Source organism: Caloenas nicobarica, chromosome 2, assembly GCF_036013445.1.
Source record: "Caloenas nicobarica isolate bCalNic1 chromosome 2, bCalNic1.hap1, whole genome shotgun sequence".
In the NCBI taxonomy this organism is placed as follows: domain Eukaryota; kingdom Metazoa; phylum Chordata; class Aves; order Columbiformes; family Columbidae; genus Caloenas; species Caloenas nicobarica.
Genome location: NC_088246.1, coordinates 106,163,252 through 106,177,679, shown reverse-complemented (window position 1 = coordinate 106,177,679; position 14,428 = coordinate 106,163,252). Strand labels below are relative to the sequence as shown.

At 38.0% G+C, this 14,428-nt stretch overlaps 1 protein-coding gene across 1 annotated transcript in view; it reads left to right on the top strand.

Annotated features, from left to right (window-relative positions):
- The window catches only part of DOK6 (docking protein 6), a 248,098-nt gene extending 245,310 nt beyond the window's left edge, over window positions 1-2,788 (top strand). The window contains exon 8 of the mRNA XM_065629299.1: window positions 2,649-2,788. Coding sequence (XP_065485371.1) covers window positions 2,649-2,788 — 140 coding nt within the window. The remainder of the gene's footprint in view (window positions 1-2,648) is intronic.
- The last annotated feature ends 11,640 nt before the right edge of the window (window positions 2,789-14,428 follow it).

The window sequence follows — 14,428 nt, the reverse complement described above, 5'->3', positions numbered from 1 at the left end:
ATGGCACAACTGAGGGACGGTGAACAGCAGTGCGGGCAGAGAGGAGAAAGGGAACATTTTCAGCTGACTTTTCAACTACGGCAAGTGTAATGTTGAACCTTACCCACAGGCAAAGGGGGATTTTAATACAGGACTTCTACATCATAGCTGAGTGCTCTAACCAAAGAATATCAGATAAGAGAGTCCCTTGAATTCTTGCATTGGAAAAGAAAAGCGTGACCTTTTTTTTCTTTTAAAAAAGAAAAAGGTTTGGCACCTGCCTTCTGGTTAAGAATTTGAGTTCTGAATCCAAAACAGAGAGAAGCATCTCAAGAAGGGAGCTTTTAAAGGTTATCCCTGGATCTTTTTTGTCTTTTTTTTCTTTTTTTTTCTTTTCATTTAGCTGAGTACTGCAAGTTTTCTCTTAGAAGTTGTGATCGATCTACTTATACGTACATCAATCAGTGCTGTTACTAGGAAACCATTGGGCTTTTCTCTAAAGAATTGTTATAAATAAGCACCATGTCATGAAATAAGATCCTTGTGTATACTGCCTCTGCTTCCAACATAATTAAGATCAGGAAAAATCTAATTTTGGTGTAATTTGCCAGGTTACATTAAATTATCTTGATGAAACATTCATACGTAATTGCTTTGAACTATAGCTCCATTGCATTCTATGATTCTGAAAGTAAATTTAAATAAAGGATGATGTAGGCTTAATAATATCTTTCCAAGGTCCTGTCCTAGAACAGAAAAACAAAAAATCATATGTAAGCCACAGGAAAAAACTCCCCCAAGTCTACTGGTGTCTTCAGGTCACAAAGTGTGTGTTCATCAAATTCCTCTTATGCTGACTTCAGAATAACTGTAGAGAAAAGTGAGTTTTGTATTCTTGAAAACAGCTGTAGTACCAAAGAGCTGCAAAATCCACAAAAACTGTTCTTAGTCTTCTCTTTTAACCTTTTAAGACCCAAATATGACACAGAAAATACTATTGAAGCAGGAACCTTACAAAACTGTGAAGCTTAAATTCTTTACTGCCCAAACTTTTCCTGTATCTTTAGATTTGAAATCCTTATTGATGACATAAAGTGTAACTGTGGAGATGCTGCACACCTTAGACCATAAGGCTGATCAGCTTTATGAGTATTAAAATAATATTTACTAGCAATGCAAATTTAAAAATCAATTATCATTTAGAATTTCCAGTATGGGACATACTAAATAAAAAAAATAAATTAAAAAAACCCAAACTGAACAAAACCTTAAATTTTGGAAATTTGCTGCTTAGAAGTCTTAAGCCAACTTGGAACCATTGGACTATTTCATTATTTTACCACTGTTATTTTTTGATTCATTTTATTTAGATATATTAATATAGTTAATTGTTTTTTTAAAAAAGTATGTTGAAAGTAAACATATTGCATAGAGCCATTCTTTCCTAAACTCACAAATTCTCTATTAGCTTTCTCATTTCATTTGAACCAAATATGTTCTCTATTCTTTTTGTTATTATTATTTCCATAGATTGATGTGATACTGTTCAACTCTTTGTTACATCTACTCTTTAATAGCACTGTGGTTGAAGGAAAAATAAAATTTTGCGTTTTTACATCTCGTACATGTATTAAAGACATTTTTAAAAACATTATCCAAAACCATTTTAAATCCAGGCTTCAATATAAGGTTCCAAAAAAAACTGAGAACATACATTGCATGAAGATGTGCACTTTGGAACTTAACTTTTTGTTACCTATTAAATCTCAATTTCAAAAGGGAATTTTGAGATACGTAAATGATCGCTATACAGAATCAGACCATAGGAGTCATCTTGTTTGGTCGGTGGCTTTTTAATGGCTTTTTGCACATGGTTTCCCATCTCGCTGGTTGCAAGTGAACAAGCCGTGGTTAAACTAGATTCACAAGCCTGTTTGAGGAAAGATCTCACACATCCTCTTACTAACCAGTGTTCTGCCATGTGGCCATATCCCACCTCCAGTTCATTTTGAAATGATGATAATTCTTTGTTTACCTGACAAACTGGCATTCTATTCAAGACAATACATGAAGTCTCGTTTGTGTGACAAATCCCTTTGAAACAGCTGGCATTACTTCCACCACTTAAGCAGTGCTTCAGATAAATAAGAAGTGTGTTAGTTCTTCATCATCTCGAACTAACACATATATCTGGGATTTATAGAGTAGGAAATACAAAGATATGTTATTCTGCAATTAGAAATTTTTAAAAAAAATTATGACCCTAAATTATGCCTGAGTTGGGTCCAGGATCTTCTGCCTCTGCTGAATGTCCTGAGCTGGAAGGGACCCACAAGGATCATCAAGTCCATCTCCTGTCCATGCATGTGACAACCCCACAGTTCACACCATGTGTCTGAGGGTGTTGTCCAGTCTCTTGTTGAACACTGTCAGGCTTGGGCCTGTGACTATCCATCACTCGCTCCTGCCTCAGAGATGGGCAAAACGCTCCTCTGCAGCCCCAGCAAGGCCCAATGTGGCATGTCTGCTCCCTGGGCACCCCGGCACCATGGGGCAGTGTGAAGTCAGCCCACTGGAGCCCACACCCATGGCAAAAGGCTTCAATTAAATTAAAATTGAATTAAATCCCAGTTACATCCTTTGTGTCCATGTCCCCCCCACCAACACAGGTCACAGCCTTGGCTCAGCGAAGGTGTCCCGGGCACAGACGTTCCCCAGCTACCCCTCGGAGCAGGGTGAGGAGCACCAGCCATCCCTCTCGCTGGCCAGCAGCTACGCCTTCAGCTACGGCTCGGGCCTGGTGCAATGACAGCCGGGGGCGGCCGGCCGAGAGAGACATTCCAGCCTGCAGCCTGCTGCCGGGGAGCCACCGGCCCCCTCCGCACCCACCATCTGCCGTGAAAACTGATGCCTACCAGCTCCAGCCAGGTCACCGCCACTGTGGAAACCTGGAGAGGCAGCTTCCCTGAAGCAGAGGCTAAGTCTTTATTTATTTCTTTTGCTCTTCCTTTTGTCAATATGTCAGGAAGGAGGCGGGGGGGGGGGGGGGGGGGGGGGGTGGGCAGGGTCGGAAGGGGTATGCGTTCGTGTTGTGAGAAAGTGATGGAAACAAATGAAACTGTGTTGATGTGAAGGTTTCTACGTGACCAGACAAGGCCCGTTCTGGGGCTCCTCCATGGTGATGGCACATTTGACATCAGGGCCTTCCCACCTGCCTCCACCAGCAGGCTGGCCCATCTTCACCGTAACATTTTTAGGTCCTCGTCACAGCCCACTGACTCCTGCTGGAGTCGCAGAAATGTCGCTGATTCGAGATGCAGCATCAGCACTGTGGGGTCACCTTCAGATCCAAGCCAGTTCGCTCATTAGCCTAGAGGGTGGTCAGGTGTTTTTCAAGCCAGACGCCAAAAGATACTGGAGTAGCAGGCCTATACGGTTTGTTGGGAATAGATTTTGATGTGTTAAGGTAAGGTTATTGCCTGGTACAGCTCTCATCTTAAATTCCTGGGGCACAAATTAATCCCTTTCTAATAGGCGCATAATTCTCACGACGCCCTTGAGAGCTGTGAATGTTCATATCAGCACCACAGTCTCGTCCTCAGAACTGCTACAAAGTCTTCTTATTTGCAAATTATTTAAGTAACCATGCCTGCAAGCCTAACTTTAAAGAGTGGGAAAACTGTTCTTCAGACAAATAAAAGCGGGTCGCATCCCCCGCTGGCGACCACCTGTGCCACGGCTAGGCCAGATACAGTAGAGCTGAACCCTGGTCTTGTCTTTCTGGTCAGCATTACTTTGATTTTGTTTCCTTCTCAAATTTCTGTTTTAGATGCACATTGTATTTTGTATGGTCATGTGTCAAACATTGGTTTACTTTGAAAAGGAGGATGCGTACATCTCAATGGAAATTTTCTGTCTTTGGAAGACGTCTTTAAAAAATGAACTGTAGTAGGTGTGTTGGAAGGCATACCTGTAGGTGGGGAACAAGTTTTATCTACCCTGAACATTTAGATTTTTGTAAGTGGTATGGAATATTTATGTACTTCTCACGATGCCCTGAAATGTTTGGAAGTGCGGAGAGAAAAATCTTCCTTCTTGCTATGATCTGAGCGGCTTTGTGTTCTGTTCGCAGTGAGAAATGATTGCCATAATTACCAGTGGGATTCATTTCATTAGTTGTTTCTCAGGACAGGTTGAGGAAGTGTATCAAGGTGGAGACACACAGACCCTTTTCCAATTAAACAATCAGTTTTATGTATGATAATTTAACTGAAAAAGTGCTGTTGGGTTCGTTTATATATGTACATATATGTATGTGTATTAAAAAGTACGGAAGAAACTTCTGTTTCTGATTGAACATTTACTGATATAGTATGTCCAGCTTTTTTCCGACCATTTTCCAAGCTAAGAGACCTTGCAGGCTTACAGCTTTCTACACCTCAGTGAACAGCTGCCGAATAACAAAGCTTTGTGATCCGCTTGAATGAAACACTTCTATCCCACCACAATCAGCTTTATTTATTTTTCCTCTTTTCCCCTGTCTCATTCACTACCTCTTTTCCTTCTCACAGTGCTGCCATACTCAGGAATAGAACAGCTCCCTGCAGAGAGTATTTTGATGAGCTAAAATGAAAAACTGCTCTCCCACGCTGTCAGGGAGCTGTACCTATGGTGCTCTCTGAGCTGTACCCATCAAGGAAGCTTCATTCGCACTTTCATTTAAGAAATATATTTAGTTGACATTTTGCTTTGGGAAAATTTCCAGTTTGCAGACATTACATGGACAATATGATACAAAAGGACAGATATTCTGCTGGTGTAATTCCATTATTCAGTGCAGCTTTGCCAAATACACGCCTTTTGAGAAACTGGCCAGTTATTTTTATTCCTATGCAACTGTGATTCTTTCACTTATATATTTTCTTTAAAATTCCTTAGATTAAGTTTCTAATATGTTCTGCAGATTTCTATGATGTGTCCATGTAACTGTTTTCCTCTGTGACTTGAATGCTAGTCATTTAATACTTACATATTCTACATAGGCCAAAAGTAGGGAAAAGGCAAAACAGGAGAGTATCAGAACTCCTTTGTAGTTCCAGTGCCCATATACTTTAAGAACCTATCTAAATTCTAAAGCTAGTGCTTCAGCTGCTTTTAGACAAAAAGCATGAGATCTGTATAGAGTGCTCTTTCCATTTCCTGGGAAACAGTTGCTGTCTGTTACAGATGGTTTTTTCTTCCTATACAGTGCATTAATATCATCTAGTTAATAAAAATATAGAGGCTATTTCCAAACAAAACAACCAAAAAAAGGGAGGGGGAGGGGGAGGAGATTGGTCATGTATAGGCATTTTACTAAATATTTTGGTTTCATTACATAATGCAACTATCCTCTCAACTCATACGTTTATAAACATCTGTGAAGTCCCATCTTGTAGCAATAGGCAGCAAACCGAACTCCAGGACATAGCTGGAGAACACAACCAAAAGAAACCAAACCTGCCCTATTGGGAACCTATTTCTTGTAGAGAGTAAACACAACCACACTGAAAGTTGAAAACAAGGATACAACTCACAGTGTACTGTAACGCAGCTAAGAAAACAGGGCACCTGAAGCACAAAAGTATTCAGCAGCCGGTGGATGTTGCCAACGGTGTCACTGCAGAACAGCAGATGTCATGACACTGTAACATTTGTGTGTTCATGTAGCTTCCAGAAATGTTCCTCAGAAAAGCTCCATGAGAAACAGGCAGGCACTAGGCCAACAGTTTGCCAGAAAATTCTGTTTTCACACAATTGCTTTAATTTCCGGCATATGCCTGTCGATAATCTAAGTGATTCCCCACTGAGACCGCATTGTACAGCTCCTAGTGCTTCCGCCAGAAGGAAAACTCTTTTGGCGCACATAGTAGAGCTGCCTGCCTAGAGACCACAAGGGCCTTTAAATAGCCCCAGGGACCACATAAGTCCCTGTACAAGTCTCAGCTTTTTTCATGTGCAAGGCACATAGATAATAGGTCTACTCCTGACCCAAGTGGAGCTCTGCTTTCAGCTAATGAGCTGTGAAGAGATGGAGAGCAACAAAATGTCTTCAGTGGTAACAAGGTGCAACTGGTACAAAAGGAACTTAGCGTTGGTACATTATAAAACAGATGAAATAACATGAGGCTATTGCTTTCATTTTGGTTATGAATATATAACTGTAACAATGATGTAAATTTTTAAAGAATGACCCTTGATAACGGTATATTCACTCCTGTGAACGAATAACACACAGCCATTACTAAGTATAGTTACTAATATATCTTAACCATGAATGTTATAGATTGATGCATGCTAGTACTTTTGATTTTCAACTCACTTGGTGCAGAAAAGGAGAAATTGAAGGAGATTGGTAATAAATCATCAAATGGTGCTAAGGTACTTGAGTAGCCCCATTGTTTAAACAGCTAAATTTTATTATTGATAGTTTAAATCATCTGTGAGTATACTCCTTTGAAAGAAATTGACTGTAAAGGAAAAAGAAAGAAGAATATCTTGTAACATGGAGTTAACTGTCTTATTGAGTAAATGTTTAGGCTTTATTTTCTGATTCCAGCTCCTCACATTTATCAGGTCCATGCAAAATTCTCTTCTTGGGGTTGTTTTGTTTCGTTTTCCCCTAAAGCTAACAACTAAAGTTCATGTACTGACAAACCAAAGAAGTTTGTTAGACAGCAACAGTAACATCTCTCTTTTGTTTTGACAAAAATCTACCATGACATTTTGGGAAAATACTGCATTTCACAACACGTGAATGGAAATCCTGTTGGCAATCAGTAAACACATTTCTAATCAAGCCTTGTTCTAAGCTAATAAGACTTTGCTGGAGGAGGGGTTGAAACTGAATATCTGAGGTGAAAATTTTTTTAAAGTGCTCTCTATAGCAATAATATGAGTACAACATACAGCCTTCGGGCATTTATTTATTGAGAAGCTCTTAAATGTTGGCAGTCTGTGAAGACCCTTACCTGTTCATGGCAAAGAGGAAAAAAAAAAGGGCATTAATCAGATCTCTGTATTGCATTTATCAGAAAAGGAATGAACTTCATACTCATTCAGCTCTCTAGTCTGATAGACAATACTAGGAAAAGTAGTGGGTTTTGAGATATTTCATGTCCAGGAACTAACAAAAACCATCAGGCTGTAGCAAATAAAGCTCGACTCAGCTCACTAGCCACATTTACTAGTTTTCATCTGGTAACCTGAAAACTGCAGGGGGGTATTCCGTGAGAAAATGTAAGTTTCTTGAATGGCTGTGCTTTTTAGCATGAAATACAGCATTATTTACAACTGTTTCTCCCTAAAATAGAAGGAGGAAGATGTTGCAATTAATCTCTTTTTTTAGTGTTTAATATCAGTGTATTTTATCTCCTTTTTATACCTTCTTCAAAGGAATAAATGTGGCTTTTATCCACACACAGAGTAGAGTGGACTGTGGAGAAAGTGTGAAAAGCTGCTGTTTGATTACAAAAGCAGATCCAACAGCACTGGAAGGTTTCATTTTTCTACACATCAGCCAAATATTTGTGATTCTTTCCAAACCAACTTGTTACACAACTTGTTTATATTAGAATCTTATATTTTTCTCCACAGAAAACTGGAGGTGCCTGCCTACATTTTGTAAGTAGAAGATAATGACTGTGCAACAGCATTGTAGTGGTATAATGTTGAAATCAAAGGGTATAAGGTTGGCCATATTAATTCTGCAGATATAAAATCTTGCACTCGATTACGTGAACTATGTTTGTTCTTGATATTATAAATAAATGTTTCTCACTTTTGATTTTAGATTTAAAAGGTGCACTATATTGGAAACAAGTACAGGCACACTGTAGAATGAAAGAAAAGTCTAAGGAATATTGACTAACCTGTTGCAACAAGAAGTTTGTCTCTCTGTCCAGGCCCTTATGAGACAGTAAAAGGTGCTAAGTGAAGGTGCTGTGTATGCAGCAGTTATCTAAATGGCGTTATACTTAGGAACCCAATTACCAAAATCCACAGCTGAACTGGTTCTATTAAAGAAAATGGAATTTTCACTTTCCAAAGACATTTTTGTCATCTTTGCATGCGTATGCAGCTTAACAGATTTTTATGGATATGGTTAAAACAGATATGGAAGTAACTGAGGCTTAAGTATGATTAATTATAATTAAAGTATTTTAAAATGTCAATATTGTTATGAGTATTGCAAGTTGTAATGGAGAAAATGTTTCCTTTTTAACTAAATGCAAGCTTAGAATCTAGTATGCTCTCAAAGATGAAGGAGTTAATCTTTTTAAATCTCACACTGAAACTCTTAAAGAATGGATTTCATTCTGGGGGTTTTTTCTGTCAGTGCAGAAATCCTCATGAGGTTAAATAGATTTAGCACATTCTCTTAAAATCCTGAGATTGCCAAGTGAATGGATACATTTTTCAGTATATTTTTTCCTGTAACAGTATTTGACATGAATGAAGTTAACCCTCATTTTTAATAAAAGCTACATGTTGTTGTCAATCTTTTTAAAAGTTGTGTGATAGCAAGACTGCAATAGTCAGAGCAAATAGCACAAAATTATTCAGCTGTCTTGGCAATTCCATACCAGTAACAAAAATAAAGCCTGCAGTTAAACATTTATTCTCATTGCTGCTCCTATAGCTGAAACAAAATAAATGATGTAAAAGAAAGCTGTCCTTGTTGATGTTAATTGTTTCATTTCCTGACTCTCCATAGATAACAGGCTGTGACTGGAGATATTTGTTTTCCAGAGCTGCTTTTTGTAACTCATACTGATTTAAGATGGCTACAAGGACAGTGCAGAAAAAAAGTAGTATGATTTCCTGCCAAAGTATGGCACATGCTCACCTTTTCTTTCTTTTTATTTCTTTGAAAAACATTGTTATAGAGAGAAAAGGTTTTGAAATATAATAAAAAGGAAATGAAAAATAGAGTAAGAAATCAACAAAAATAAAAACTACTCTGTAATCTTTGAAAAGATCAAGAGAATTTAAGCACATAGCAATAGGTCATGATGAGTGCAAAACAGTTTCCCGGAGCATTCAACTTCATCTGACTTTATCAGAAGCTGGGAACAATATGTTGTGTTTAATCCAACTCACAGCTCTAAGTTGCTCGGTGGAAATGGGCTCAGGAGTGCTAGGCTCATTTTCCCTAACCTGGCTGGAAGAACCAAGTACCAGCCCAGCTAGCATGCATTATGCAATATAGATACTTTAAAAGTAGTATTTTGCACCATGCATTACAATTCTTATCACGCAACTTTGCGGATCTTACTACAGCCAGATATTGCTAAAAATCTGATTTAGAATATTTCAGGGCTGATCAGTTCTGGGTAACAGAAGCAACATCTGCATTTATGAGGCATAAAAATACATACATAGGTGCTCAGCCTTTATGCTTCTAATTACAAAATTATCTGACATAGGTCTGTGAGAAAGTTCCTCCTGTACTACCATTGTTGGGTAAATTATGGAAATTTAAAAGAAAAGTAATTGTCTGCTTCAGTTTTATTTCAGAGAAAAAAACTGTATTAACAGAGAGTAATTTTAAGACATATAAATATTCATAACATACATTTCTCTCTTCAAATACACATATAGACATAAAAATAAATGGAGAAAGGTATTGAAAAAAATTAAAAAAGGAAAGATATTGTGTATTTATTTGACTATATCTCAGTATGCTATGCTATTGGTCACTTAAATCTTGTTAATACTACAAATGAATTATGTAGTGTAATAATCTAATTAAATAAATTTTTAAGAAATGTGTTAAAGAACTTCTAGAATCACTGAGACTCTTTTTTTTTCTAAAACTACAAAATTATCTTTTTAAGTAAGCACAAGGTTAGAAGAATTATGTCAGCCACTGCTAGTAATTCATATTAGTTATTTCATCTAATTATACCAGCTAACAATATGGATAGTGTGGAAGTAATAAACATATTATTCTTTTTGAAACTTTTCTTAGATAACTTAGTACATTTCCTTTGGTATTTCTACCTTGAACATTATGTCCTGAGTTATATGTAGGGATATTTAACTGCAAGACTCCAACACAGATAGTAAGGTAAATCTACAGCTTTGTAACTCAAGCCTAGTTGGGGTCAAGAAATGAGTCAGAGCAGTGGCAGAGTCCTGTGGCACATTGGCAGCCTGCTGCAGTAGTCCTCAGCTCCCACAAGTGAGGCTCTCGAAGATCTCAAGGCTTTCTTATTTTAAAGGAAGTGTTCTCAAACTCATCACGTTTATCTTATGGCTATGCAGATGCTCATATTCTTCTCATTACTTTTAATACATTTTACTCTTAGAAGAGAACAAACAAACAAACAAACAAACAAAAAGCTATGGGCAAGAGCAGAAACAAGGACACTCTTGCTGGAGGAGTGCCCTACCGAGCCCTGCAGGCCCATTCCTTAGTCCTTACAACATGAGTTGTTTCTGTACAGGAGCCCATCTTCATGGGGAAGACTAGAAAGGGCAGGGGAGATGGGGCCATGTCTGTTGCAGACTGGAGGATAATTGAGTCAGGGTCTTCCATTTCCTGGCTGATTTGGCAGGTGGGATGCTGGATGAACTGACTGTGGTGGCAGAAATAGCCACCATTTCCTGTGAAAGAGAAAAAGCCTAGTCCAGCTTAGTGTTTTGAAGACCACTGTGGGTCTCCAGCCCCAGGGTGGAACCCTTCACACTGGTTGTCAAAGGAACAGTGGCCACCCTGAGCCCACACATACCCTGACACCACATCCCAGTGAGGCATGGCAATGGAGGCATCTTGTGCTCTTGCCCAAAACAGTTCCCCAGGAATGTATGAGTGTTGGAAATGTTGTTTGAGTTGCCTTACTTCCACCTTAAATAATACAGTCTGAGAACTTGACATATGGTTTCTACTCCTGGGGTTCACATGCTAAAAAAGTGGTTTAGTACCTATCTTCTAGACAGGCAGGGCTGGTTTTGGAACTAGCCCTTAGTGTCAGACTTGCAAAGCCATTTAGAGGATTAACTCTTCTTGAACATCTAGGCTTTAAAGGAAGTAAGTCTTCTTTCACTTGCACTGGGGAGTACTCACTGAGGCAGTTTCAGCTACTGTAAATAAAATACCATTGATTTGAACTTGTGCATAGTTCAATAGCAAGGTTTAGAGGAGCAGGCTGCAGACGAGATTTAAAAAAAAAAATCAGACCTGGTTCCCAGATGTTTTTGTGATTACAAAGAAATCACCATCACCACCATTCTCCCTCCAACCCCCCCCAGAAAAAAAGAAAAAAAAAAAAACCAACACCTAGACACCTAGAAATTAATCTGATAGTGAGATCAGTCCTCTGAAACCTGTTCTTTTTCTGAAGGTTTCTTGTTTGGATCTCTCAGGAGTAAGCTAGCATCCACCTGTCATCAAACTAACAAATGCTGCTAGCATCTATAATTCAACTATTCTGATTTGTTGCCTTGGTCTCTCTCCTTTTCTCTATCTGAGGCGAATAAAGAAAATAACAGGAGATCATCTGTGTTACTTTTCTAACTTTCACCTTTTTTCATAGACACTGATTTTCGTATTTGCCATGATGATCCAAATTCTGGTGACTGCTTCTCCTACATTCAGAAGTCCCAACAAAGACTGACTACAAGTATTTTCTCTCTAATTTCTTTTTTAAAAGACATGTGAGTTTATGCCCTTTATAGACTTAGTAGTACCATTAATTGTGGAATTTTCCTTTGAACATAGGACTTAAACATCTGCCTTTTTCACGCAGCATAAAAGATTAATTTCATTATTATGGAAAATAAATCTGTTTTTACTTTTTTTAAAATCTCATAGTTTCATTTTCCAGTTACACAGCAGCCAGTTTCCCAGTGATTCAAGACTAAGTTTTTTATGAAAATGTTCTTTATTCTGTTTATTTCATTCCAGAAAAGTTTCTAATGTCTTAAAACAGCAACAAGAAAGAGATAATTATCTTACATTTTAGGTAGCACACTTAGCTGGTTGCTATCCATAGTCGTGTCATGCAACTTCCTTGATTTTTCTTTCTCTCCCTCTTAACTCTTCAGGCAAGCGGTACAGCTTGAAATAGAACAGTAACTGTTCAACATAAAATTTCCAAATTACATTGGGTGAAGCTTACTCAAAAGGAACTAAAAGTTTCCAAAAGAAAAAGGCAAATCTATGGAAAATGTTGAAAATAAACAGCAATAAACAATACTTTGTACTCTTTTACACTAGAAAGTCTATTTACATAATCCAAACTCTGTCACAGAAAACAGACTCTTTATTGGGTCCCATCCTGCCAGACTCATAAAATGTTTGAGGAGTTTTAGTATTGCACTTCAGATTGTACTTCTAGAAGTTTCTCTCACGTGTAGCTGACTGGTTTTTAAGCCAATGAGAATACTGATAGGTTTTGTGGGGGTTTTTTTGGTTTTTTTTTTGGTTTTCATTTGTATCAGTCTCGTGTTCAGCTGCTGTTCACTGATATTACCATGGTACAAAAATGAAGCTGTAGTTTTGGGTTTACTTTTTTGAAAAAAAATAATGTATTGTTCTTATTATGCTATGTGTGATGTGATTTTCCCTGTGGACTATCATGGTAAAAGTAATATGTCTATGGAATTTGAATCAAAAAAGATTAAGCATCTGCAAAGATGTGCACTACAGATTTTTTTTTCTTCCTCAAATTTCAAAAATAAGCAATTATTTTGAAAAGATGAGCTAAAAATACCAAGGGAGGCAAGAAATAAGGGCATTACCAGAAATAATCAAAATGATCTGGTATTCCAGGTACTTAACCTCAACCTCTCCTTTTTTACCCTCAGTAAAGTAGGGATGTATTTTAACTGTCTCCACAAGCAGTGACACAATACCAACTTCTCAGCGTATGGATATTTCTGTATCAGGGTTCTAACTGAGAACTTCAGTTTAATCTAATTCATTATATTATCATTTTGGTATTTTAATATAAATGGGATCATCAAAGAAACAACCTGAAGATACAAAGTTTTATTTGTAATGCTGTGCACAACTTAGAATTACCTGCTATGACATTTGATAACTCAGGAAATAAACCAGCTTATTAATAGTACAGTTCTGTGTAGCCTCATCAACTTCATATGCAAGAATTTATACATCTGAAAACCTTCAGTAAGTGAAAGAAAAAGATAGCCCTTGCTATGTGTATGTGTCCTTGTTCAGGAGTACACAAAACCAAAATGAGATGTCTTCTAACGGTATGTGACATTGTAAACAATTTAAGTCTTCAGTGCTAGGTGCAAGGACGCTTTGGTTTAGGATCTTAGATTTTTAGCTGAAGTGTAGGATAACCACAAGACACTATTACTGCTCAATTAGTTCATAGAAGCTTTGTGTCCACGTTATTCTCAGAAGAACCTAGACTCCTGTTGCCCTGTGTACGTGAAGAAAACTTTCCATTAGAGAAGGCTACGCAAAATGTGCTGTCAGGCTGTTGATGCTCCTTCCTAGCCAGCCAAGTGGAACTGGTCACTGATCTGCAAACAGACTCATGATGCCTCCACCCAAAACCCTTTCCAAAAAAAAAAAAGAGAACATATTCAGCAACGCTTTTATTAATGCTTCAAGAGAAAAGGGGAATCAAGCATTGGTGGGCCAGGCACACATATTGTTCAGACATATGAGGTTATCAGCTGTCATGGTAACACCTTCATCCACTGGGATTTCATCCTTAGTAATACAGCAGGTTTGTGAAAGGCCAAAAGATGCATAGATCCTAATTCTCAGGTCTGCCTTCTAGTTCTGTTCGTTTAAGGATTTTTTTTTGCCTGTTTGTTCAATTTCTCTGTGGTTTCTTCTGTAGGTTTCAACAGAATATATACACATGCACATATACAACTACCTTTGTATGTGTATTGTTTCGTAAATGTTCTCAGCTTTTTTCTGCTTTGCATCATTTATTCATGTATCTTCCATGTTCTCATTTATTTTTTGCGCAACTAAACCTTATAATAAATTATTATTAAATATAACCTGACAACGATAGAGTCTTCATGGTGTTTTCTCCTGGGCATGGAGGGGAGGAGGAGAGGGAAGGAAGGACGGAGGGGAGCAGGGGCTACACTTCTATTCTGTCCCCAAATATAAAGCACTGAAATAACTATGGTGACTGGCAAGAAGCCTGTAAAACCACACAGCTGTCAGATAGCAAGCTCCTGTTCATACTTTTAAATGTAGCTTCAAGGATCCCTGATAAATTTGCTTTTGTCAGCTGAATAGTACTGTTTGCCCAGCAGCAAAATAACACCTCCTGTGTGGAAAATCATGGATACTTATTATTCTATAGAGCTCTCAATTTGAGATGCAAAAATCATGGATGTAGACAACATGGAGCGCATTTTCTTTCTCACCCTGTCATATAGGCTTCTCAGACAGGGAGATTTC